The sequence below is a fragment of the Cervus elaphus genome, chromosome 19 (assembly GCF_910594005.1).
Source record: "Cervus elaphus chromosome 19, mCerEla1.1, whole genome shotgun sequence".
Taxonomy (NCBI): Eukaryota; Metazoa; Chordata; class Mammalia; order Artiodactyla; family Cervidae; genus Cervus; species Cervus elaphus.
In genome coordinates, this window is record NC_057833.1 from 73,285,440 (window position 1) to 73,312,309 (window position 26,870).

Sequence of the window (26,870 nt, forward strand, 5' to 3'; positions counted from 1 at the left end):
ACTGTTGCCAAATCTAAGGTCATGTCGATTTATCTTTATGTTCTCTTCTAAAAGTTGTAGTTTTAGCTCTTATAATTAGATCTTTGAGGCATTTTGAGTTACTTTTTGTATATGGTGTATGATAGGGTTCAACTTCATTCTTTTGCTTGTAACTATTAGTTGTCCCAGCACCATTTATTGAAGAGACTATTCTTTCCCCATTGAATGGTCTTGATAATCTTGTTGAAAATCAGCAGACCATAGATTATGGTTTTATTTCTAGACTCTCAGTTTTATTCCATTGATCTATTATGTCTATCCTCGTGTCAGTACCACTATTTAGAAGACTGTAGCTCTGTACTAAGTTTTATTTCTTTCTTTGTAATTTGGGTATCTTTTACTTCTTTTTCTTGCCTAATTTCTCTGACTAGAACTTCCAGGACAGCATTGACTAGAAAGTGGACATCATTGTCTTTTTCCTGATTGTAGGGAAAAGTTTTCAGTATTTTACCACTGAGCATGTTGATGACTGTGGGTTTTGCAAAATGACCTCTGTTATACAGTTGAGGAAATTCTCTGTACTCTTAGTTTTCTGAGTGTTTCTATCTTGAAAGAGTGTTGTCTATTTTCTTTCATTTTTTTTCTTGACACTTTAAAATTTATTAAAATTAAAAGTTTGTGCATACCAATAGATGTTACAAAAAATTTTTAAAAAATAAGCCCACTTGCTGAGAGAGAAGCCATTTAAAATGCATACAATCTTTACATAATTAGCATGCAGCATACTTAAAGCACTCCTACAAATCAACATAATAAACAATCCTATTCCCATAGCAAATAATGTAAACAGACAATTCACAGAAGAAACATGAAACATTTTTTCTTTTGTCCAATAAACAAAAGAAAACATGCTCATATTCACGGGTAGTCAGAGGAACATAAAAGAAAATAACTCATTATCAGATTGGCAACAACAACAACAAAATTTAAGTATCTCTCAATACCAAATGCTGGCCAGGATGGAAAGCATCAGGAGCATCCAGGCTGCAGGTAGTATAAATTGTTAAAAACTACTTTAGAAGGACATTTGGTATCATCTAGTAAAGTTAAAAATGCTCATCACTACAACTTATGAATTTCAATTCTAGTTTTACAAACTAGGAAAACTGCCACAGAAGATACAAGAAAACATGTATGACCATAATCATTTTATCATTGTTCACTCAAATTGTTTATATAAACTTACTTCACTTGAAAAGTTTAATTCTACATATTCCAGTGTAACAACTGAATCAAATTCACTAAGATAAAATTTTCACTTTTGAACTATGCCATCCCCTTGAAAGAGCAGTAAGAGACTTTAGTTATGAAACGTGCAAGATAAAAAGTGAATTATATGTACTTCAGATTAGGATTAGTAAAATTTTAAATTGTAGCTGGTACTTCTGAGTTAGTCTTCCAATAATAAATTTTTTTTTTTTTAATTTTTACACAAAGTATAGGTCATTTATTTCCCTCCTAACCCTGGGCTCAGTACATAGATGGCTTCTCTTCACCCTTTGGGTTGACAATTTTCTCCAGGTTGCTGCTGATAATATGGTAAAGCTCAGCATAGAAGGCCCTCAGGTCCAGCACCATGGCCCTGAGCTCCCCATAGACTGCTTCCTCTCGTTTGTGCACCAGGGCCCGGTAATCCATTACATGGGTCTCCTTAGAGGCCTTGGCCACAGCATCCCCACGTTCTGAGAAGTACTTGGAAATAGTTTTCTGGAAGGCTTCCACTTTGGTCTTGACTGCATTTACCCTCTCCAACACCTTTTCCTGGATTGCCACCCCAAAGTCATTTCCATCCTCAATTTTAGGGATCAGGTGCTGGATCCATGTGATCACCAGAATGCATTTTTCTTTGAGAGTCCAGACTTCTGGCTTAACCAGGGCAAGCAAGGCCAGAATCTTCTCATTCCCAGGGAGAAAGCCGCACTTAGGGACTTCTTTCTTCTCCTGCTTATCTGTTTCCATCTCATCATCCTTGGGTAGGGGGTCTGGAATAGGGATGTCCAGTGGGGCCCGGAGAGAATTCAGGTCAGTCACATTGAAGGAGTCCTCTTGCAAGAGCTGATTAAGGTATATGATTTTCTGAGGCAAGAATGTATAGAGGAATTCCTCAGCCTCCTGGAAAAGATTTTGCCTGAAGACATCCACCTGTTTGCGGGCTTCCCCGCTCAGGCGCACCCCACAAGGCTTGGCCATGCTGCTCCAGTTGCTGCTAGATCTCTGGTCCCCAATAATAAATTTTTACAAAATTGTTGTCATTAGATTGTTAATGGAAAACAAATTGAGTAAAGACACTAAATTTTCCAGCTAGTTTTTTTAAAGAAATCTTAATTATATAAAAATATATATTTAGTCCTTTTATTTTGAGTTCATGGGAGACAGAATCTTTGTTTCAATTGTTTTTATTGCTAAAAGCTAGTTGAATTTCATATGAAAATAAATAGTTACTGAGAACAATCAATCCAATTATTATCTTTTTTTTTTTTAGTTGAAGGCTAATTACTTTACAATATTGGTTTTTGCCATACATTGACATGAATCAGCCATGGATTTACATGTGTTCCCCATCCCGATCCCCCCTCCTCCCTCCCTCCGCATCCGATCCCTCTGAGTCTTCCCAGTGCACCAGCCCTGAGCACTTGTCTCATGCATCCAACTTGGGCTGGTGATCTGTTTCACCCTTGATAGTATACTTGTTTCAATGCTGTTCTCTCAGAACATCCCACCCTTGCCTTCTCCCACAGAGTCTCAAAGTCTGTTCTGTACATCTGTGTCTCTTTTTCTGTTTTGCATATAGGGTTATCATTACCATCTTTTTAAATTCCATATATATGCATTAGTATACTGTATTGATCTTTATCTTTCTCTCTTACTTCACTCTGTACAATGGGCTCCAGTTTCATCCATCTCATTAGAACTGCTTCAAATGAGTTCTTCTTAATGTCTGAGTAATATTCCATTGTGTATATGTACCATAGCTTCCTTATCCATTCATCTGCTGATGGGCATCTAGGTTGCTTCCATGTCCTGGCAATTATAAACAGTGCTGCGATGAACATTGGGGTGCACATGTCTCTTTCAGATCTATTTTCCTCAGTGTGTATGCTCAGGAGTGGGATTGCTGGGTCATATGGCAGTTCTATTTCCAGTTTTTTAAGGAATCTCCACCCATAAAGTCAGGAATAAGACAAGGGTGTCCACTCTCACCACTACTATTCAACATAGTTTTGGAAGTGTTGGCCACAGCAATCAGAGCAGGAAAAGAAATAAAAGGAATCCAGATAGGAAAAGAAGAAGTAAAACTCTCACTGTTTGCAGATGACATGATCCTTTACATAGAAAACCCTAAAGACTCTCCAGAAAATTACTATAGCTAATCAATGAATACAGTAATGTTGCAGGATATAAAATTAACACACAGAAATCCCTTGCATTCCTATACACTAACAATGAGAAAACAGAAAGAGAAATTAAGGAAACAATATCATTCACCATTGCAACAAAAAGAATAAAGTACTTAGGAGTATATCTACCTAAAGAAACAAAAGACCTATCTGTAGAAAACTATAAAACACTGATGAAAGAAATCAAAGAGGACACAAATAGATGGAGAAATGTACCATGTTCATGGATTGGAAGAATCAATATTGTGAAAATGAGCATACTACCCAAAGCAATCTATAGATTCAGTGCAATCCCTATCAAGCTACCAATGGTATTTTTCACAGAACTAGAACAAATAATTTCACAATTTGTATGGAAATACAAAAAACCTCGAATAGCCAAAGCAATCTTGAGAAAGAAGAATGGAACTTGAGAAATCAACCTGCCTGACTTCAGGCTCTACTACAAAGCCACAGTCATCAAGACAGTATGGTACTGGCACAAAGACAGAAACATAGATCAATGGAACAAAATGGAAAGCCCAGAGATAAATCCATGAACCTATGGCCACCTTATCTTCGACAAAGGAGGCAAGGATATACAATGGAAAAAAGACAACCTCTTTAACAAGTGGTGCTGGGAAAACTGGTAAACCACTTGTAAAAGAATGACACTAGAACACCTTCTAACACCATACACAAAAATAAACTCAAAATGGATTAAAGATCTAAATGTAAGACCAGAAACTATAAAACTCCTAGAGGAGAACATAGGCAAAACACTCTCCAACATAAATCACAGCAGGATCCTCTATGACCCACCTCCCAGAATATTGGAAATAAAAGCAAAAATAAACAAATGGGACCTAATTAAACTTAAAAGCTTTTGCACAGCAAAGGAAACTATAAGCAAGATGAAAAGACAGCCTTCAGAATGGGAGAAAATAATAGCCAATGAAGCAACAGACAAAGGATTAATCTGAAAAATATACAAGCAACTCCTGCAGCTCAATTCCAGAAAAATAAATGACCCAATCAAAAAAGGGGCCAAAGATCTAAACAGACATTTCTCCAAAGAAGACATACAGTTGGCTAACAAATACATGAAAAGATGCTCAACATCACTCATTATCAGAGAAATGCAAACCAAAACCACAACGAGGTACCATTACACACCAGTCAGGATGGCTGCTATCCAAAAGTCTACAAGCAATAAATGCTGGAGAGGGTGTGGAGAAAAATGAACCCTCTTACACTGTTGGTGGGAATGTTGTCTATTTTCAAATTCTTCTCCTGTATCAATTGAGATGATCATGTGGGGTCCCCCCCCCCTTTATTTTATTAATGTGGTACATTACATGACTGGTTTTCACATGGTGAATCACTCTCGCATTCTTTGGATAAATCCCACTTAGTTGTGGTGTACATCCACAATGTGGATATCCTTTTAATATGCTGCTGGATTTATTTGATTGTATTTTGCTGAGGATTTAAAAAATCTGTATCTATAAGGAATTTCGGTCTGTAGTTTTCTTTTTTTCCTTTTCTTAGTCTTTGTGTGGCTTTGATATCAGGATGGTGTTGACCTCATAGAATCAGTTAGAAAGTGTTTAGAAAGTGTTCCCATATCTTCTGTTTTGGAAAGAGTTGAGAAAGATTGGTAGTGATTTAGTGTTTAGTAGAATTCAGCATTGAGCTGGTCCTGGGCTTTTTCTTTTGGTGAGGTTTTTGATTACTGATTTAGTCTTGTTACTTGATTTATGTCTTGCCTATTTCTTTTTGAGTCAGTTCACTCACTTTAGAGCCAAAGATACAATAGACTGAAAGTGAAAGGATGGGGATATTTTCATGAAAATAATAACCAAGAGAGAGATGGATAGCAATCATAAAATTAGACAAAATAAACTTTGAGTCAAAAATTGTAGTAAGGGGCAAATAAGGAAATTAAATATTGATAAAAATGTTACTATATCAAGAAGATATAACAATTATAAGCCTATACGCTCCTAACAATAGACTTAAACTATATAAAGTGAAAATCGACAGAATGAAGAGAGAATTAGCATTTTTTAAAAAATAATTAATGTTATTTCCATTACTAAACAATGAAATTGAACAACTAGATCAAAGTTCAGTAATGAAATAGAGGCCTTGGAGGATACTATAAACCAGCCAGACTAGCATTCATACAAAACACTCAACAATAGGGTACACATTGTTTTTTCAGGTCCACTTGGGACATTCTCCAGATTAGACTGTGTGTTAAGCCATAAGACAAATCTCAATAAATTTTAAAAGATTGAAATCATACAGAATATCTTCTCTGACCACAATAGAAAGAAACTAGAAATCAATTAACAAAAGGAAAACTGGAAAATTCACAAATAAGTGGAAATAAAAACAGTACAGTCTTAAACAACCAATGGTTTAAAAAAGAATCAAAAGGTAAGTTAGCAAATACTTTTCAAGTGAATGTAAATGAAAACACAGCAAGCCAATACTTACAGGATACAGCAAAAACAATGCTAAGGGGAAAATTTATACCTGTTAACAATTGCATTAAAAAATAAGAAAAATCTCAGATTAAGAATCTAACTTTACACTTCAAGGAACTAGAAGAAGAATAACAAACTAAACCCTTAGGTAGCAGAAGGAAGGAAATAAAGATTAGAACTCAGATGAAAGAATAGAAACTAGAAAAATAGAGATAGTCAATGAATCTAAAAGTTAGTTCTTTGAAAAGAGCAGCACCATCAACAAACATTTAACTAGATCGACTAAGAAAAAAGGAAAAGTCTCAAGTTACGACAATCAGATATAAAAACGGGGACATCACTACTGACATTTCATAAACAAAAAGGATTATACGGGAGCACTATGAGCAACTATTGATAAAAAGTTAGATAACCTAGAAAAATGGAAATCTCACAAACACAAACTACTAAAACGGACAATTTTCCTGATGTTCTTGATTTCTTTATATTGTTTCAAGTTACTGTTTGGTGCCCTTTTATCTCAATCTGAATTATCATATCTTGTAGGGCATGTCTAATAACTATGGGCTCTTTCAGTTTTTATTTACCTGGAAGTGTCTTAATTTCTCTCTCGTTTTTGAGGGGTAGTTTTGCTGGATGTAGACTTCTTGGTGGGCAGTTTTTTCTTTCAGCACTTTAAAAGTCATCCTCTGCATCTAGTCAAAGTTTCTAATAATAAATTGGGTGTTAATTCTCTTCTTGCTGCTTGTAAATCCTATCATTGTCTTTGGATAATTTACCTGGAACATGTTTCAGTGTGTGATTATTTGAATTTATTCTACTTGGAGATCATTGAGCTTCTTGGACATGTAGATTCGCATGTTTCCTCAAATGTGGGGAGTTTTTGGCCATTATTTCTTCAAATAATTTTTTCTGCTCCTTTCTCTTCTCTCTTCCTGGAACTCTTGTTAAGTGTATGCTGGTACACTTGATGCTGTCCCACAGGTCTCTTGAGTTCTCTTCATTTATCTTCATTCTTTTCTCCCATCTGCTCCTCAAGTAGTCTTTCAACTGACTTATTTTCACATTTACTAATTCTTCTGCCTCCTCAAATGTGCTATTGAGCCCTTTCAGTGAGATCTTAGTTTCAGTTTTTATACATTTCAACAAAATTCTTTTTGGTACTTTTTAAAAAATGTAATTTCTGTCTCTATATTGCTGTTCTATTTCGTGAGACTTAACCTTTGTTCATGGTTTCCTTGAACTACTTGGGTACATTAAGAGTTGATTTAAGACTTTGTCTAGTAATTTCAATTCCTGGGCTTCTTCAGGGACATTTTCTACTAATTGCTTTTCTTTCTTCTTCTTCTTCTTCTTTTTTTTTTTTTTTTTTTGAGTGCCAATGAGCCATACTTTTTCTTTACATACTGCACAATTTTTTATGGAAATGGCGGATCTTGAATATGATAGTGCAATAATTCTGAACATCAGGTTTTCCTCCCTCCTTGTAGTTTGTGGTTGCTGATTGTTGTGACTTGTTGTTTTGTTTGATGACTCTTCTGAACTTGTTTTGGAATGACTGTACCCTTTCTCGTGTTCCATTAGCTTAGTGGTCAGGTAGTGGTTTGACAGAAAGTTCCTGAAACATTGGAGCCGAAAATATTTTTTCCACTCTGTGTAGTTGTACTCTGTTTGTGAGTCAGGGAATGCTTTCAGACCTCAGCCGGGCAGTTTACGACTCTGCCTTCACCTCCACTTCCTGCTTGCTCAGACCTGGAGGTGGGGCCAGAGGTGAGTGCAAAGGGCCTTCTCAGCTTGTGTCCCCTCATGAGAATGCTCAGACTCTTCTTGCCCTCAGGAGGCTGTGGTAGATCTGAAAGCCCCGTTCCACAAAGCATCTCACTTCACAGATCTTTGTCTTAGGCTCTTTGGGGTATCTTGTTTGTCACAACTGATATTTTCCCCCTGGCATAGCAGCCAGTTGATCTGACAAGCACTGTCCATGCAGTCACCTTTCTGCCTCCAGAGAGTTCTGAGTTATGAGAAATGAAGGCAAGTCCTTAGTGTGAGTCCTTCCAGAAGCCACCAACAGGTTAAAGCAGACAGCCACACTTCTTTCAGAATTAGGTCTTCTTGCTCCCTTCAGCACCAGGAACCTCACCAGCACACAGGCTGCTGTCTTCAAGATTGCTGCTGAGCTGGGGGACAGGGGTTTGGGAGTGGAGTGGTGGTGGTGGTGGGGTGAGGCTCTGATAAAATGCCACCAAGCTCTCCTACCTGCCTCAGTTCCTTTTTTCTTGGTGGAGCCTTTTCCTGGTTGTTGTAAAACTTTTACCATTTCCAGAGTTCAGCTGTGGCTTATTCTGAGAGTTTTGCCCGTTTCTTTGGTGTTTCTGTGGGGAGTGAGCCCTTAGAGTTCTCTAGTCCCTGTCTTTCCTGACATCACTCTTAGCGGGCACAATTTTGAAAAGTCCCTTTTGGGGTATTTGTCAATATCATCCAGAATCTAAAATCAGCAAACACTTTGATGGGGCAATCCCATGTCTGGGAATTTAAGCACCGTGTTCACTAGTGCCACAGGTATGTGCTGAGGACTCTTCTAGTGGTGATGTTTGTAATAGTCAGAAGTAGGGAGACTTTGAGGCTTCCCAGGTGGCACAGTGGTAAAGAATCCACCTGCCAATGCAGGAAATGCAAGATATGTAGGTTTGGCCCCTGGGTTGGGAAGATCCCCTGGAGTAGGAAATGGCAACCCAGTCCAGTATTCTTGCCTGGAAAATTCCATGGACAGAGGAGTCTGGTGGGCTACAGTCCATGGGGCCGCAAAGAGTCGGACATGACTGAGTGAGCACACACAGGGAGACTTTAAGTGTGTGTCCACCTAGGGCTAATAAATCAATAATGGTGGACCCACACTTTGGGATGCTCTGTGTCCAGGCAAAAGAAACCATGATAAAATTTTTGTTTTCTTTTCATTTTTACATTTAACTACATACATGTTCCATGCTCTTTATTCTCAAAATACTACTTGCCTAAATCTTTGTTTAAATCTTTAGTTGAAGAGTAATTGCTTTACAATATTGTATTGGTTTCTGCCATACATGAACATGAATCAGCCATAGATATACATATGTCCCCTCCCTCTTGAACCTCCCTTCCACATGAGTTTTTCTTTATCAACTTGGCAAAGATCGAAAAACGTGTGCCCCTGTGCTGTGAATCTACACTGTTGTTAAGGAGTAAAGACCTAGAACCCCTTGTGGGCAATGAGGTGACTGTCATGTCACCAGTGTCTGCACCTCTGCTCAGGACTTCAACTCCAGGAGTCTATTCTCCGATGCTTGGTCGTGTGTGACACCGAATATGGCTCCATTGGACACGTGTGTTCCCATGTGTCTCCTGCCCATGATCAGATAGGTGCTCACACTGTTCAGGGCTTTGTCCATCCTCACCACCTGAGGTCTAGCCTTTCCCATCAGCTCTCCACCAGCCCAGCCTGGCAGGCAGCGGGGAGGTGGGGCTCCGGAAGCTGCAGTTTGTCTGCTTTCTGCTTCCCAGCAACTGGCACATGCTGGAGCCCAGGGCATCCCAGTGTCTGTGAGTGTGTGAGTGAGTCCAGGACACCCACCCTCTTGGGAGGGTGCACCCCTCTGGATGCTGGACCAGCCAATTGCCACAGTCACCCCGTGTCCCCCTCCCAGCACTGCTGGGTCCTGGCAGTCCCTGGGACTGGAGAGGCTGCCTCTACCACAGGGAGTTGGGGGGGTCTTTGATCTGAGCCCAAGTGGTGCCCACAGGACTTGCCCAAGAGCAAAGCTTCAGGGCTGGGGTGAAGCCTGGACAGCAGAACAGTGGCACAAGCTGGACAGGTGTCAGGGGCAGGAGCCACTTAGGTTCCCCAGATCTGATGATATAAAGGAGGGCTAGGCCTCACACCCACCCCTCCTGCCCCAGGTGTTGGCACAGAGACCCAGTAAGGGGAGCAGAAATTTTATTGGTGCTCAGAGATGCAGAGCAACACTGCTCAGGTCATGACCAGGGTCGGCAGGGCCCAGGATGATCAGGGATCAAGGAAGCAGGTATGGAGCAGCCAGGGCACTCACTGGCCAGGGTCAGGAGAGGAGTTCCCTGAGCAGGTCAGGCCCCCAGAGCTTGGCCAGGGCTGGGGTGTGGTGGGGTCTGGTCTTTTCCATGTGCTGAATCAGACTTGGGGAGGACAGGCTGAGCAAGCCAGGGGGATCAGAGAGCTCAAGTGTGTCTGTGGAGGGCAAGATCCCTGGAACCTGCTGGCTCCAAGGGGACACGTCACGCCAGCAGCAGGGCTCCAAGACCCAGGTGGGGACTCAGCAGGCTGGGCTGGAGCATGAGGGTTGGCAGAGGAGGGACAGAGAGGAGGCCGGGTGGCAGCAGCTGGGCTGGCAGGAGGAGGTGGGCACACAGCAGGCGGGGCGGCACACGGGGCGGCAGAGGAGGGACACGGAGGAGGAGGGTCTGCAGCAAGATGAGGGGTCTGAGCAGGGGGAGGCCTTACAGCACACGGGCCTGCAGCAGAGAGGTGTGCAACAGACAGATGTGCAGCAGACGGGCCTGCAGCAGACAGGTGTGCAACAGACAGATGTGCAGCAGACGGGCCTGCAGCAGACGGGCCTGCAACAGATGGGCCTGCAGCACACAGGTGCACAAGAGACTGGCTTGCAGCAGACAGGCACACAGCAGGCCTGCTGGCAGGGAGAGGAGCTGCTGCAGGCTGCTTGGCAGCAGGGGCTGGACTCGCAGCCCACTGGAGCACAGATGAGGGTCAGGCGCGGGGCTGGGGCACAGCAGCTGGGGGCACAGCAGGGGGGCTCGCAGCAGGTCTCCTGGCAATCATCCACCTGCCAGGAGGAGCCGATGCAGGCACTGGGCGAGCTGACCCAGTTGCCACAGCTCAAGTCGCTGGAGCAGACAGACAAGGTGGATGCAGCAACAACACAAGTCCTGGAACAGCAGGTGTCGGCCATGCTGGGGGTTTGTGCTGAGAGGTGTTCTGGTTTGGGGGTGTGATTTGTGGGTGAGTGGGTGAGGTGCTCTGGGCATTGGGGCTTTTATATCCCTCCCTGGAATGCTGTGCCTCACCTGAGGCTCAGCAGACCTTCCTTTTCCTCGTTACTGCTCGAGGATGTTCCCAGATGAGGTTATTAGTTTATTTACTGTGAGATGTCTATCACACTGTCCTTGAGACTTCTGATGACTAGAGGTTTTTTTGTTTTTTGTTTTTTGTCTTAAAAGCAAGCATTGAGATGCAGACTCTCTGGGTGCGTCTGTAGAGCCTTGACTGCACTCTCCACCTCTTTGCTTGTGTTTCTTTGATATGAATTCTGGTCCCAGGATGTTTTGTGCCTACAGATGCTCCACACATGTTGCAGACCCTCTTGTGTTGAACAACAGGTATCCTGGTGGGAGGGTGCCCTCTTAGCCTCTCCATCTGCCAACCTGGTGGCAGGGTGTGCACGGCTCATCCCTATATGCGTCTTTTCCAGTGCTCATCTGAAGCACTGTTTTTAGTTCTTCTATTTATCTCGCAGTTACTTATATGCATATTATGTTATGTCTGAGTTTTCAGGTTTAGATATGATCTGATTTCCTATTGTAGAAGGAAGCCTTCCTCTTGTTTTCCATCAGCCCCAAGAAAACTCCCTCTCTGCATAGTCAGAAGGCAGTGAAATCCCAAAATTTGGTTAAACTCATGGTCAAAATCTGTATTATTATCAATATTTTAATTGAACATTGTCCATAGCCAAGTCTGTGTAGTGAAACAATATTTAACTTCCTTATTTATACGTGTTTTGTTTTTGCTTGTGTTTTTCATTTCTTAGAGTAAACAACTGCTTCTTGTGTTTATTTGCTTATCTTTCTTTTGTTGTTCAGTTGCCAAGTCATGACCGACTCTTTGTGACCCCCATGGACTTCAGCATACCAGCCTTCCCTGTTCTTCACCATCCCCTGGAGTTTGCTCAAATTCATGTCCCTTGAGTTGGTGATGCTATCCAACCATCTTGTCCTCTGACACCCTCTTCTTTTTTTGCCCTCAGTCTTTACCATCATCAAGGTCTTTTCCAAGGAGTCAACTCTTCACATCAGGTGGCCAAAGTATTGGTGTTTCAGCTTCAGCATCAGTCCTTCCAATGAATATTCAGGGTTGATTTCCTTTAGGATTGACTAGTTTGATCTTGCAGCCCAAGGGATTCTCAAGAGTCTTCTTCAACACCACAATTTGAAAGTGTTAATTCTTCTGTGTACCTATCAATAAACCATTCCCTTGTTCTCTGACTAATTCATCCCAAGCTCATTCAAGAGGTTCCAACATAACAGGGAATCTATTGGCTTCATTTATTTTCGGAAATCCATCTTCTGGAGCCCTCTGTATCTGTGGGTCTATATCTACTGGCCAATACATGACAAACCTAGACAGCATGTTAAAAAGCAGAGACGTTACATTACTTTGCCAAAAAAGGTCCATCTAGTCAAAGCTATGGTTTTTCCAGTAGTCATGTATGGATGTGAGAGTTGGATCATAAAGAAAGCTGAGTGCCTAAGAATTGATGCTTCTGAACTGTGGTGTTGGAGAAGATTCTTGAGAGTCCCTTGGACTGCAAGGAGATCAAATCAGTCCATCCTAAAGCAAATCAGTCCTGAATATTCATTGGAAGGACTGATGCTGAAGCTGAAACTCCAATACTTTGGCCACCTGGTGGGAAGAACTGACTCATTGGAAAAGACCCTGATGCTGGAAAGATTGAAGGCAGGAGGAGAAGGGGATGACAGAGGATGAGATGAGATGAGTCGTACACGACTGAGCGACTGAACTAAACTGATCCATTGGCTCTTCTCTCAGCCAGATGTGCAGGTATCATTCAAGGATCTCTTCACTATTGTCTTTAGATTTTCCTTCATATCTCTCCTATCATGGGTCTCTTATTTCCCCAATGCTGTGTCTTTTTCTTTCTAAGTTTATGCCCTTATTTGGGTGGAGCACACCCTCAAGTGGTTTTCTGAAAACAGGTTAATGGGAGATTAATTTATGAGTCTAGCATAGCTAAAAATGCCTTATTCTTCCCTTATACTTGACTGATAGTTTAGCTTGGGATGGTCTTCTGGATTGGAAAAGTTTTCCTGCAGTATATTTTTTGAAGGTGGAGAACATTTCCAGAATCCTAGCTATCCCTCTGTGCTGTTTCTTAGTTAACTCCCTTCCCCCTAGGAGGAGTCACATTTCCACCTTCTCCTCCCATTGATTAGTTTCATCTGTTCTCTCTCCTTTTTTGTTCATTATCTTACTCAACAAACATCAGTAATAAGCATCCATGTGGCTGCCTGAGTCATAGCTCATTGCTCTGCTGTGATGAAAACCATTGCATTAAACCCCACTGTGTTTTACTTAAGATTCTCTTTCCTGGTGATGGAGATTTGGATTATTTCTAGATTTTGGCTAATAAGAAAGATGCTGCTATAAAGATTCTTGTATATTTTGGTGGGTGTATTCTTCTTTGGTATATACCCAAGTGTTGAAATGTCAGGTTATATGAAAGGGATATCTGTAGGTTAGCATGTCCTGACCAACAACTTTTTACAGAGTTACTTCCCCACAAGTGAGTTTTATGAATTTCAGTTGCTCTACAGTTTTTTTAAAGGTGTTTTTATCCCTTATGGAAAATATAGGGTTACGGTTACTGAAAGCAGGGTCCAGCTGCTTGCTCAAAAGCCAATGTAGAGGGAAGTTTGGAGGACAGGAAAGTTTGCTTTATTTTGGATGCTGGCAGGTGGGGGGAGGGCAGACTCTTGACCAAAAGCTGGCTTCCCCTCCCCTCCACCATCTTGGCCCCCACCAACAATAAGAGGGTAAGAGGTTTTATTGCTGGAGGGAAAAGTTACCTGGAGAAACAGCACAGTCAGCTCTGACAGTCATCTGGAAATTGATCATTGGTTGCCTGACCAGCATCATCTTGACTGAGTACCGTTAATATTCAGTTCCAGGGTCAGTTTGTTCCCATTTCTTTGGAGCCAGTTCTCAGAATTTGGCATCTTATGTCATGGCTACAGTCTGGTCCTAATGTAGGTAACTTCTTTCACCCAGTGGGGGTTTCAGTATCTATAAGACAGCTCACAGGAGATGACTCAGAGTATATTGCCCTTGAGAAGAAAGTGAAGGTCCTTGACTTTGATTAATGACTAAACTGTTATTTAGTCTTATTGGACTGTTTTCCTTTGCTTCTGTTTTCTCACTTCTCTGATTAAAATTATTCTTTGGCAAAAGTTTTCTATAGACAAAAGGTAGGCTGAAGACATGGGGGTCAAGACCACAGGGTCCTGCTCCATTTCAGTACACAATGTTGAATTAATTTGCATCCCTGATGCAGTAAAGTTGAACATTCAGATATCTTTTCTTGGGAGGTGCCTGTTCAAGTCATTTGATTTTTTAGTAGGGTTAATTGCATTTCTTACTGATTTGTAGAAATTTATTATGCATTCTGAATATGAGTTATCTTTGTATCTATGCAGTTTTGTGCCGGTAAATATATAGTAACCATCTGGCTGTAAAACAAAAACAAGAAAGCCCTGGTTTGTTGTGTTTGTCAGTTTCCACAGTGTGGACACCCTCAGCTTTGCTACCAGTGTGATGTTAGCAAATGCACAGTGATGCACAGTCAGCCCTCGAGAGCTGGTGCAAGTGGTTGCAGCCCACCCCCCACAAGACAGTCACTTGCATCCGGCTTATCCAGGTCCAGGGCTGTGATTTTCATTTTCTTTTTTTTTTTTCTTGAGGGTGTCCTTTTCAAGAAGTCAACTTCATAGAGGCATGCTTTACATACTACAAAATGGACTTATTCAAAGTTTCATTTGCTGAGTTTTGGGAAACATGGGCACCATGAGACTAAAACCACAGCAAGATCTAGAGCTTCCCCGTCATCCCCAGAGTTGCCATATGCTCCTTCAGAGTCAATCCCACCCACTCCTGACCCTGAACCATAGTTCTCCTCTCCATCTAGACTACATTTGTCTTTTCTGAAGTTGCGTGTAAATTGGAATATGCAGTATGGACTCTTTCCCCAGCATGTTGAAGGAATGTAAGTGTGTATATGGTCACATTCTATCTTCAAAACAGCAAATGTGTAGGAATTCTGGTTCCTCCACTTCCTTGTGACACTGGGTGTCATTAGTCTTTTTTTAATATGAGTCATTCCAATGGATGTGTGAGTTCACGGTGTCTTTCTTTTTTGAAAAATTTCATTTATTTATTTTTGGCTATGATGATTCTTTGTTGCTTCACAGGTTGTTTGTTTGGTTTTTTTTTTCTCCATTGTGGAGAGCAGGGGCTACTTTCTTGTTGTGGTGCATGGGCTTCACATTGCAATGGTTTCTCTTTTTGTGGAGCATGGGCTCTAGAGCGTGCAGGCTTCAGTAGTTGTGGCACTTAGTTGCTCTGCGGCATGTGGGATCTTTCTGGATCAAGGGTTGAACTCATGTCTCCTGCATTGGCAGGTAGATTCTTTACAACTAGCCACCAGGAAAGACCCATGGTGTCTTTCGATGAATAGTTCTTTTTATTGGAGTATAGTGATTCAGTTATACATATATACATATTCTTTTTCATGTTATTTTCCATTATGATTTATTACAGGATATTGGATATAGTTCCCTGTTCTGTACAGTAGGTCCTTATTGTTCATTTTATATATAGTAGTGTGTATCTCCTAATTCCCAACTCCTAAGTTATTCTTCATCCCACTTTCCCTTGGCAGCTGCAAGTCTGTTCTCTATGTCTGTGAATTTGTTTCTGTTTCATAAATAAGTTCATTTGTGTCATATTTTAGATTTCATGCGTAAGTGATATTATACAGTATTTGTCTCTGTCTGATATACTTCACTTAATATGATAATCTCCATGTTGATTATGTATGATAAGGTCCATGTTGCTGCAAATGGCATTATTTCATTTTTTTAAAAATTCCATTCTTTTATATATATATATCTCACCTTCTTTATCCATTCACCTATCAATGGACATGTAGGTGCTTCCGTGTCTTGGCTATTGTAAACACTGCTGCAATGAGCACAGAGATGCAAATTTCTCTTCAAATTGCAGTTTTCTCTGGATATATGCCTAGGAGTGGGATTGCTGTATCATATGGTAACTCAATTTTTAATTTTTCAGGGAACCTCCATACTGTTCTCCATAGTGACTGAACCAATTTACATTCCCACCAACTGTGTTCGGATGGCTCCCTTTTCTCCACACCCCCTCCAGCATTTATTATTTGTAGATTTTTAGATGATGGCCATTGTGACCAATGTGAGGTAGTATCTCATTGTAATTTTGATTTGCATTTCTCCAATAATTAGTGATGCTGAGCTTCTTTTCATGTGCCTGTGGCCCATCTGTATGTCTTCTTTGGAGAAATGTCTACTTAGATCATCTGCCAACTTTTTTATTTTGTTGTTGTTGTTATTGAGTTGTATGAGCTATTTATATATTTTGGAAATTAAGTCCTTATCAGTTGCATCATTTGCAAATATTTTCTCCCGGTCTGTAGGTTGTCTTTTTGTTTGTTTATGGTTTTCTTTGCTGAACAAAAGCTTATCAGTTTGATTAGGTCCTATTTGTTTATTTTTACTTTTATTTCTATTGCCCTGGGAGATTGACCTAAGAAATCATTGATACGACTTATGTCAGAGAATGTTTTGCCTATGTTCTCTTCTAGGAGTTTATGGTGTCATGTCTTACATTTATGTTTTTAAGCCATTTTGAGTTTTGTGTAGGGTGTGACAATCTTTTCTTACTTCATTGATTTGCATTTCGATGTCCAGCTTTCCCAGCACGACTTGCTGAAAAGACTGTCTTTTCTCTATTGTATATTCTTGCCTCCTTTGTTGAAGGTTAATTGACTGTAGGTGTGTGGATTTATTTCTGGGCTCTCTAGTCTGTTCTATTGATCCATATATGACCCATGTCTGTTTCTATGCTAATGCTGTGGTGTTTTGATTACTGTAACTTTGTAGTATTGTCTGAAGTCTTGAAGGCTATGCCTCCAGTTTTGTTCTCTTTCTTCAGGCTTGCTTTGGCAATTCTGGGACTTTTATGGTACCATATAAATTTCAGAACTATTTGTTCTAGTTCTGTGAAAAATGTGGGTAATTTGATAGGGGTTACTTTAAATCTGTAGATTGCTTTGGGTAGCACAGCCATTTTAACAATATTAATTCTTCCAAACCGAGAGCATGGAATATCTTTTCACTTCTTTGAATCATCTTCAGTTTCCTTTATCGATATATTATAGTTCTCCACATATAAGTCTTTCACCTCTGTGATCAGGTTTATTCCCAAGTTGTGTCTTTTGTTGGATGCAATTTTACTTTATTTTATTTTGGATGCAATTTTAAAAGAATTTTTTTTTTTCTTTTCCCTTTCTGATATGTCATTGTTAGTGTAAAGAAATGCAACTGATTTCTGTGTGTTAATCTTGTATCATGCTACCCTGCTGAATTCATTTATCAGTTCTAGTAGCTTTTGTGTGGAATCTTTTTGGTTTTCCATGTGTAGTATCATGTCATCTGCATATAATGACAGTTTTACCTCTCTGTGAATAGTTCTTAATTCTAATGAAGTCCAATTTATCGATTCTTTCCTTTTATGCTTAATGTTTTTTTATGTCCTGCTTCAAAAGTCTTTGCCTACCACAATGTCATGAAGATATTGTTCAGTGTATTATTCTAGATCTTCAATATTTTGCCTTCCACATTCAGCTCTATAATCTACCTCCAGTCAATATGTGTATGTGTGCTGTGAGGATAGGCAAAGCTCACTTCCTCCCATGTGGATATCTGGTCTCCCAGTACTATCATCACCTATGAAATTCCAGTGACACCCTGATTGTGAACCAAGTGTCAGCACAGGTGTGGGCAGTTGCTGGACACAACTGAGTTCCACTGGTCTATTTTCTGTCATTGTACCAGTGTCTGGATCTGGTACCTACTGCCCCAGAAAGCATTCCCCTTTCTTAAGTTCCTTTGTGATCACGGCCATTCAAGTTCTATACCTTTTCTTGCACTGATTCCAAGGTTGATATTCCTAGAAAATTACCATCTTCACCTAAAAATTTTGATTGTGTTGATGCACAGATGTAGCTTTTTCTCATAAACTTTTTTCTTTATCCTCAGTTAGTGTTTATTTATCTCTTTTAGATTTGTTGACATTTAAATTTTTATAGATCTTTTAAAAGCTAATATTTAGTGTTGTTGTTTATGTTTACTGTTTCTTTCTTTGTTCTTAGTTCCTTAATGTTGCTAATTTATTTCTTTCCTCTCCTTTCTGAAGTTTTCTTAACTTTCTGAGTTGAGATTTTGTTTTCAATCCCACCTACTCTGTGCTATATGTCTTTAAGGATTTCATTTACTCCCTGGGTACTACTTCACCTAAACCGCATGTGTCCTGGGGTGTAGTACTTGCTTCATTTATTTTCAGAGAGTTTGTAATTAGGTTTCTGTTTCCTCAACTCGTGTGCTAAGTCGCTTCCGTCATGTCCAACTCTTTGTGACCCTGTGGACTGTAGCTCAACAGGCTCCTCTGTCCGTGGGGATTCTCCAGGCAAGAATACTGTAGTGGGTTGCCATGCCCTCCTCCAAGGGATCTGCCCCATCCAGGGATCTAACCCTCGTCTCTTATGTCTCCCACATTGGTGGGTGGATTCTTTACCACTAGTGCTACCTGGGAAGTGGAGAGACCACCTTTGAATTCTCCAGAGGAAATTTTCTTGTAATTATTGCAAGTTTATCTTATTGAATCTGGCTCAGGAATGTGGTCTGTGTAATAGCTTTTTACTTTTCTAGGTAGTTTTTTAAATTATATTTCAGAAAATATAGAAAATAGTATATTTCAAATCAGTAGCAAGTAACAAGTCTTTACATTTTGCCGAATTTACAGCACATCACAGGTACCATGCACTCTCCACATGCCCCCACCAGGGGAGCCACTGTTCTGAGGCTGGTGGCTGTCATTCCCATGGATATTTTTGTAGTTTCATAGAGATGTTTATAGTTGTGGAGTCAAAGTAGTGTTTTGACCTGTGTATATGTATTACTCTGTATGTATTAATCAGCAACATGATTTTCTTTTTACTCGATGTTATGTTTTGGAATTCACGCCTAGATGTGTTTCCCTGGTTCAGCTGTTTTAACCACTGTGTGCCCCCCTTGTGTGTACACGCTGTGGTTTAATTGTCCATTCTCCTACTGAGGGGCACTTAGGTTATTTTCAGCATTGCTGTGAGATGACCTGTGTGGGTTTCATGTGCAGACACGTGATATCATCCCCAGGAGGCCACCCCCCGGAGGCGGGGGGGGTAAGGTGTGCACCCGTGCAGCTTTCCCAGGTGTTACTAACCTACTCTGAAAACTGGAAACCTTGCCTGCATCTCAGAGCAGATCTTGTTTCATATACTTCAGACCATGCTTGTTGTTATCAAATGTGAACATTTTTGCCAGTCTGATGGGTACTGGGGTCTGCACCACCAGAGGTCTGGTGATCCCCTAAATCTCACAGGACTCAACACAGAGTAAATCAGCACAGGGACCATGGCCTGGGGAGAAGTCGAGGGGCGCTAGACACAGGCCTCCCGAGGCCCTCCTGAGGACAGTGTCCCGGGCCTGCTGTGCGCTCTCCTGCCCAGGGCCAGGGGGCTCATCTTTCTGGAGTGGGGGCTCCTGGACACCACCGAAGGGGCAGGAACAGAAGCCCTTGGGAGTGACCCAGGACCACCTTACATGGGGGAGTGTCCAGCAAGGGTCTTCGTTGGAAACAACAGAAATGAACTGAGGTTAAACTGATCAGGAAAGGAATTTATTGGAAGGGACTGACAGCTCACAGGGGAGGGGAAATTGAAACCAGCTTAGGAACGAGCAGGGGTCGCAGCAGAGCTCAGAGGGCGAGGATGAGAAACCAACTCCAAGCATTTATCTTCTCTTCCTTCATGCCACGTGAGGCTCAAACCCCTGGGAGAGCTGGGCTGCCAAGCCAGGTTGTGGAGGGAAGGTTGACACAGGACAGGGTGGGGGGAGGGGAGTCGGCACTGGAAGAAGTGGGTGTGCCGTTCCCAGGAGGGGTGACCTGGCAGCCTTCACGGCAGGGCCTGGGGCGGCGACGGGAAAGCTGTCTAGGCTATTAGTAAGGAGTCCAAGGTTGCAGATGACTGTGAGCTCTCACACTTTGGGGTGACCTTGAGAGGAACACTCAGCAGCAGGGCCCCAGGGCCAAGGCGGGGACACAGCAGGCCGGGCGGGAGCATGCGGGCTGGCAGAGCAGGGACACAGAGGAGGCCGGGCGGCAGCAGCTGGGCTGGCAAGAGGAGGTGGGCACACAGCAGGCAGGGCGGCACACGGGACGGCAGAGCAGGGACACGGAGGAGGAGGGTCTGCAGCAGGACGAGGGGGCTGAGCAGGGGGAGGCCTCACAGCACACGGGCCTGCAGCAGACAGGCCTGCAGTAGACGGGCCTGCAGCAGACGGGCTCACAGCAGGCCTGCTGGCAGGGGGAGGAGGTGCAGCAGGAGGACTGGCAGCTAGACGGCTGGCAGCATGAGGAGACAGAACAGGGGGAGGCTTCATAGCACACAGGTGTGCAACAGACAGGTGTGCAACAGACAGGCCTGCAGCAGATGGGCCTGCAGCAGACGGGCTCACAGCAGGCCTGCTGGCAAAGGGAGGAGGTGCAGCAGGAGGACTGGCAGCTAGACTGCTGGCAGCCCAAGGCCGGGCAGGAGCTGCTGCAGGCTGGCTGGCAGCAGGGACTGGACTCGCAGCTCACTGGGGCGCAGAGGAGGGTCAGGCGGGGGGCCGGGGTGCAGCAGCTGGGGGCACAGCAGGGGGGCTCACAGCAGCTCTCTGGACAGTCATAGCTCAGGTCGCTGGAGCAGACGGACAGGGCAGAGGTGGCCATGGTGGAGGTGGAGGAGCTGGAGGAGGGTTTGAGTGTGTTTGTGTGTGTGTGTGAGGTGCTCAGGCTGTTGGCTTTATACCCCTCCTCTGTGTTGTGTGTTGTCCCAAAGAAGCTCACAACACCCTATCTTCCTGATTGGTATTTTGAACCCCGTGATCTCTCATTAGTGCCAGTTTTTGTTTGGTTTTATGAGGTATTGCTCAGCTCTTAAAACTCTTGAGTGTATCTGGAAGTCTGCTGACACATCCTGAGCACCTTTCAGTTCAGTTCGTTGCTCAGTCGTGTCCGACTCTTTGCGACCCCATGGACTGCAGCATGCCAGGCCTCCCTGTCCATTCACCAACTCCTGGAGTTTACTCAAACTCATGTCCATTGAGTCGGTGATGCCATCCAACCATCTCATCCTCTGTCATCCCTTTCTCTTCCCGCCTTCAATCTTTCCCAGCATCAGGGTCTTTTCAAATGAGTCAATTCTTCGCATCAGGTGGCCCAAGTATTGGAGTTTCATCTTCAGCATCAGTCCTTCCAATGAATATTCAGTACTGATTTCCTTTAGGATGGACTGGTTGGATCTCCTTGCAGTCCAAGGGACTCTGAAAAGTCTTTTCCAACACCACAGTTCAAAAGCATCAGTTCTTTAGCACTCAGTTTTCTTTATGATCCAACTCTCACATCCATACACGACTACTGGAAAAACCATAACTTTGACTAGACAGACCTTTGTTGGCAAAGTAATGTCTCTGCTTTTTAATATGCTGTCTAGGTTGGTCAAAACTTTTATGACATTTATGACAGAACATAATATCAAGGTAGGAAGGGAATATGTCTGCAGTAATGTGTCAGGGGTCTACACTGGCTGCATGAAAGATCCATCTAGCCTAACTCCACCTTCCCTGAGTGATACCCGGGACTGCTGTGTGCACACCTGGGGACCTGCTTATCTGTGCGGCAGGCTCAGAAATGCAAAGATGAACAAGCCAAGCCCTGAGCTGCCAGCCTAGGAAGGTCAAGTTCTTGGTGCCCTGTGATGCTGTGACTACCAGGTCCAGTGCAGTATGGTGTGCATCGGCCTGGAGGACTGATACCTCCCCACTGTGGGAGGACTCTGGGGGGCACTGATGCTTCTGCTAAGGCTGGGTGCTCAAATTCTCACCCTTCCTGGCTGTTCTGTGCTTCCAACAATGGGGCTCAGTCCAGGCCTCTCGACTCCTTGGAAGTCTATGGAAGGCAAGAGAGAGGTCTAGGATTTCAGTCAAATTGTGGGCTGAGTTGTCTGTCTGCATATTTTGAGTTATACAAATAAAATACATTTGAACCTGGCCTCTTGTGCTCAGGTTCCTGGCCTCTCTGGAGATCCAGGAACTCATCTTATAGACTGGGAATGCATGAGATAGAGAGAGAAACAGACAGACACACACAGAGAGGAAGAGAGAAGGAGAGATGTCTGTTTCCATCTATGATAAGGAGCCAGTGCCGGATACATTCCTGCCGAGGAGAACTTGAAAAGCTGGATAAAACTCAAACGTCTGTTCAAAGCTTTGGAGGGCTGCTGATGAAACTAAGAATTGAGAGGCAAACTTGTTGAATGTTAGGGAACTAACAGAGGTGAGCCAGCTTTTCCTGATGGCTTTTCCCTGAAATGTGGCTGACAAGTCTTGGCATTGAGTGCACAGAGGAGAAACATGGCCAAAGGCTGCAACTACAATGAAGAGAAGCCAGCAGAGCTCCCGAGATCTCAGGGGGCTGGAGAAAATTACATGGGGTTTGTGAACACGGAGGCAGCAAGGACTCGAGGGGACAAGATCCCAGAGAAATGGGAGGTAGATCTCTAGAAATGTAGATTCAACCCTCAAGGCATCTGCTGAGTTTCACACTGTGCAGGGAAGATACTTAGAAGGTCATCAGAAAGTCACAGAAAGCCGAGCAGAGTTTTTGCAGTCTCTACCACGGAGACAAAACCCAGAGTTAAGACTAGCCAAAAAGAAGCAGTTCTCAGCCAGGACCCCAGAGAGCTCAGTCCTGGGAGTGGGGAAAACCGGACAAAGACCAGCGCTTACAGAGTCTGCCCCCCAGCCTCACAACAATAACAGTCCTCTGCCACACCCAAGCCATCTGCCCAGGGTGCAGTGAATCTCTTCAGGAGAAGAGAAAACTTCAGAGGTGCTAGGAGTTTGCATATACAACCTCAGACATTCAATCAAGGATGAGAGTCATGCCAAGAATAGCACCAAGAGATAAAACGGACAGTAGAAACAAACCCATCGGTGACACAGCATCAGAGCTGTCAGACACAGCTTTTTAAAGCAACTGGGATGAATATGCTTAAGAAAACAGATGCAAGGATGGACAGTTTTATCTAAAACTGAAATATTATAAAAGAAGTAAGTAGAAATTCTGGACTCAAAAAATTGCAAAATGTAATAACAGTATTTATGACTTGATAGGTGGATTTAATAGTAGAAGAGACGGCCAGAGGGTGGATTACTGATAGAAGCTATGAAGCATTTAGGATGCGGTTAGAGCGTATAAAGGAGGGAAGGTAACTGAATAAATATGGGAGAATGTGGTGAAGCAATTTCACTTTTTTTTTTCCTCCTTGGAGCCCAAAATGAAAGCAAGAGATATAATGGGGGATATTTGAAGAGATCATGGTAAATATTTTTCTAAAACAAAGATTCAAGCTACAAATTCAAGCAATAATATAAACCTTAAGAGAACTAAACCTTAAGAGAACTAAATATTAACGAAGCACACCTAAGTGCATCATAATGAAGCTGATGAAAGTCAAAGATAAAGATTAATTGTTGAAAACAATCAGAGGAAAAGTAAACATTAACTTCATAGTTGCAGCAGAAGATTTATAGTAGTTTTCCCATCAGAAAAGAGGAAAGTTAGGAGGCAGTGAGAGGGCATCTTTAAGGGGCTGAAAGAAAATAACTGCAAACCTGTAAGAACACCATCAAAGGTGAAGGTGAAACAAAATGATGCCAGACAAAAACTGAGCAAATTTAACACCAGAAGACCAACTTAAAATTAGCATTAAAGAGAAATCTCCAGGTACAATGATTGAAAGGCAGACAGGCTTGCAGCATACAGGAGTGTGATACACAGGTGTGTGCAGACAGATGTGTAACAAACAGGTGTTTAACAGGCTTGCAGCAGACAGGTATGCAACAGACTAGTGTGTAACAGGCAGGTGTGTGACTGACAGGCTTGCAGCAGACTGGTGTGCAACAGTGCATGCTCAGCCCCTCAGTCGTGTCCGACTCTTTGTGACCTCATGGACTGCAGCTCACCAGGCTCCTCTGTCCATGGGACTTTTCAGGCAAGAATACTGGAGTGGGGTGCCATTTCCTCCTCCAGGGGATCCTCCCTGTGTAGCAGATGGGCCTGCAGCAGATGGGTCTACAGCAGCCCAGCTGGCAGGGGGAGGAGGTGCAGCAGGAGGGCTGGCAGCTGGACTGCTGGCCACATGAGGCCGGGCAGGAGTAGCTACAGGCTAGTTGGCAGCAGGGGCTGGACTCGCAGCTCACTGGGGTGCAGAGGAGGGTCAGGCGGGGGCCCAGGGCGCAGCAGCTGGGGGCGCAGCAGGGGGCCTCGCAGCAGCTCTCTGGACAGTTGTCCTCCTCCGTCCATCAGGAGGAGCCGGTGCAGGAGTCACAGGACCCGGGCAGGCAGATCCGGCTGCCGTAGCAAGGTAGAGGCAACCATGGTGGTGGTGGAGGGGCTGGAGGAAGGTGAGGATGTGAGTGTGTGCGTGAGTGAGTGTGTGAAGTGTCCGGGCTGCTGGTTTTGGTTTCCCCTCCTGGTGTGTGTATTGTCCTGGGGGAGGTTCTACACCCTCCCTCCTGGTCGCTCCTGAGAGCAGATTCAGAGAACAAGTGGCAACGGTTCCTGTCCCAGGAGCTCAGTTCTCTCTTGAAGTCAGCTTTGAATGTCTTTACCTGTTTTTGGCCTAGAAAGCAACCCTGGGTGGAGTGTAAGCTATCTTGTTGTTTTCACCAGTGTCACTAGGAGCAGAGGTGGACCCGTGTCTGTGGGCGCTGGGTCCTGGCCTGGTCAGGGTGAGCACTCCTGGGGTTGCCCATCTGGCTGAACAATGTTTTCTGGCTGGAAGGTCAGAGAGGAGGTGTGTTTGGTTCTAAATAACGATAATGTGAGTCCTGGTCAGCAGGCAGCCCTGGCCCAGTGTTCAAGGCAGTGGTGACAGCCCCACAGACTGGCCGGCTCACACAACACAAATGGGTCTTAGTCTGGATGTCAGACGTCGGAGGTTAATGCTGTCTGAGGCTCTGGGGGACAAGCTGTCCCAGGGTCTCTTAGCTCTCCCCTGGATTCTGTGACCTTTCTGGCAATTCTTGGGGTTCCATCACTTGTAGAAGCATCACTCCAGTCTCTGCTTCCATCATCACAGGGCATTTTCCACACGGGCACATGTCTGCGTCCAAACTTCCCCTTTCGATGAGAACACGAGTCAGGTGGGATTAAGAGACACCCAGAAGACCTCATCATACCTTGATTAATCTGCAAAGACCCTATTTCCAAATAAGGTCAAACTCACAGGTACTGGGGCTGGGGCAGCAGCATCTTCTCGGGACACAACCAGCCCCTGGTAAGTGCTATCCCTGCCCTGAGGCTGATGCAAGGCCAGGCTCTGGGTGGAAGGAGTCTAGCAGGCGTCCTTTCTCCTTCCTCGGGGACATTCATGAAGGGCAGGGTGCAGGCAGCAGGTGGCCTGACAGGTTCAGAGCACACATAGGCCTTCTGCTGGTCCAGGCATGGTCTGAACTTGTGGGGTGATTTTTTTAGTTTATTTTATGGAATAACCACACAAGGAGCACAAAGAAGTCACATATGCCCCTCTCCAGCTTTCTCTGGTGTTAACATCACATGGAAGTGTAGATCAGCTACCAAGTCTTTGAAATCAGCATTGGGACATCACTATTCACTAACCCTTCATGGATCACAGCCTTGTTGTGGCAATGGGGCTTGGGTAACTCAATGAAACTATGAGCCATGCTATGTCGGGCCACCCAAGACAGATGAGTCATTCGTCAGAAGAGTTCTGACAAAACGTGGTCCACTAGAGAAGGAAATGGCAAGCTGTTCCAGTATTCTTGCCGCAAGAACCCCACGAACAGTATGAAAAGTTTTTCTACGAACAAGAGGCAGGTGGAGGATGTGGAGGGAGGGTCTGTCCCAGGAAGGGTCCTACTCAGTTACAGTCTCTGCCTATCAAGGGACTGGTCCATTTCGTCTAAGATGCAGATATGCAGGCATAATGCTATTGTAGAGTCTCTTCATTGTTCTTTTAATTCCTCCTTTTAAAATTTTATTTTATTGAAGTATAACCGACTTACAATCTTATATTAACTTCTGCTGTACTGCAAAGTGATTCAGTTATACATATATATATATATATATTCATTTTCAAATTCTTTTCCATTGTGGTTTAATCACAGGATATTGAATATAGTTGCCTGTGCTCCATAGTGACACCTTGCTGTTTATCCACCCTATAGAAAATAGTTTGCATCTGTTAATCCCAAGCTCCCACTCCATCCCTTCCCCTCTCCCCTCCCCCCTGGCAACTACAAACCTGTTCTCTATGTCTGTGAGTCTCTTTTCTATTAACTTTTGAAAAATGTTCAATGATATCTCATTTTTCCTTTTTTGACATTGATACATAGTTTCTTCTTATTCCACCCCCGCCCCCATCAGTCTGGTAGAAGTTTATCAATTTTATTGATCTTCTCCAAGACCCAGCTTTCGTTTCGGTGAATTTTCCTTTTGTTTCGGTCACAGTGATTTCCATCCTTCTCCTCCCTTCTGCTCACGGTGGATTCCATTTGCCCTTTTAGTTTAAGTTTCTTCAAGCGAAGGCCTCTATGGTTGACTTGATACCATCTTCCTTTCCTCCTGGAAGCCCTGGGACCACAGACCTTTCCTCTCCTTCAGCTGCATCCACACGCCTCTCTGTGCTGGCCATCCTGGTCTGTAACTGGAGGCTTG

The 26,870-nt window shown here is 43.4% G+C and overlaps 4 protein-coding genes across 5 annotated transcripts in view; 1 reads left to right on the top strand and 3 right to left on the bottom strand.

The window, feature by feature from the left end:
* The window catches only part of TSPEAR (thrombospondin type laminin G domain and EAR repeats), a 149,148-nt gene that overhangs the window by 51,778 nt on the left and 70,500 nt on the right, over positions 1-26,870 (top strand). The window lies entirely within an intron of this gene.
* On the bottom strand, positions 1,464-21,796 carry LOC122675669 (proteasome activator complex subunit 2-like). The gene is made up of 3 exons (XM_043874653.1): positions 21,792-21,796; positions 9,537-9,540; positions 1,464-2,253 (listed from the first exon to the last, which is right to left on the bottom strand). Exon 3 carries the CDS (start codon positions 2,227-2,229, stop codon positions 1,510-1,512), a length of 720 nt encoding a protein of 239 aa, XP_043730588.1. The 5' UTR covers positions 2,230-2,253; positions 9,537-9,540; positions 21,792-21,796; the 3' UTR covers positions 1,464-1,509.
* LOC122675673 (keratin-associated protein 10-8-like) lies at positions 9,865-10,950 on the bottom strand. 2 transcript variants are annotated; one of them, XM_043874660.1, is made up of 2 exons: positions 10,553-10,950; positions 9,865-10,522 (listed from the first exon to the last, which is right to left on the bottom strand). In XM_043874660.1, exons 1-2 carry the CDS (start codon positions 10,888-10,890, stop codon positions 10,234-10,236), a joined length of 627 nt encoding a protein of 208 aa, XP_043730595.1. In that variant the 5' UTR covers positions 10,891-10,950; the 3' UTR covers positions 9,865-10,233. The 2 variants fall into 2 exon arrangements, with proteins under 2 accessions (XP_043730595.1, XP_043730597.1); XM_043874662.1 differs by having other exon boundaries at positions 9,865-10,477; positions 10,538-10,950.
* On the bottom strand, positions 19,742-20,909 carry LOC122675671 (keratin-associated protein 10-1-like). Its single transcript, XM_043874655.1, has one exon. The coding sequence runs from the start codon at positions 20,856-20,858 to the stop codon at positions 20,154-20,156; it is 705 nt and encodes a 234-aa protein (XP_043730590.1). The 5' UTR covers positions 20,859-20,909; the 3' UTR covers positions 19,742-20,153.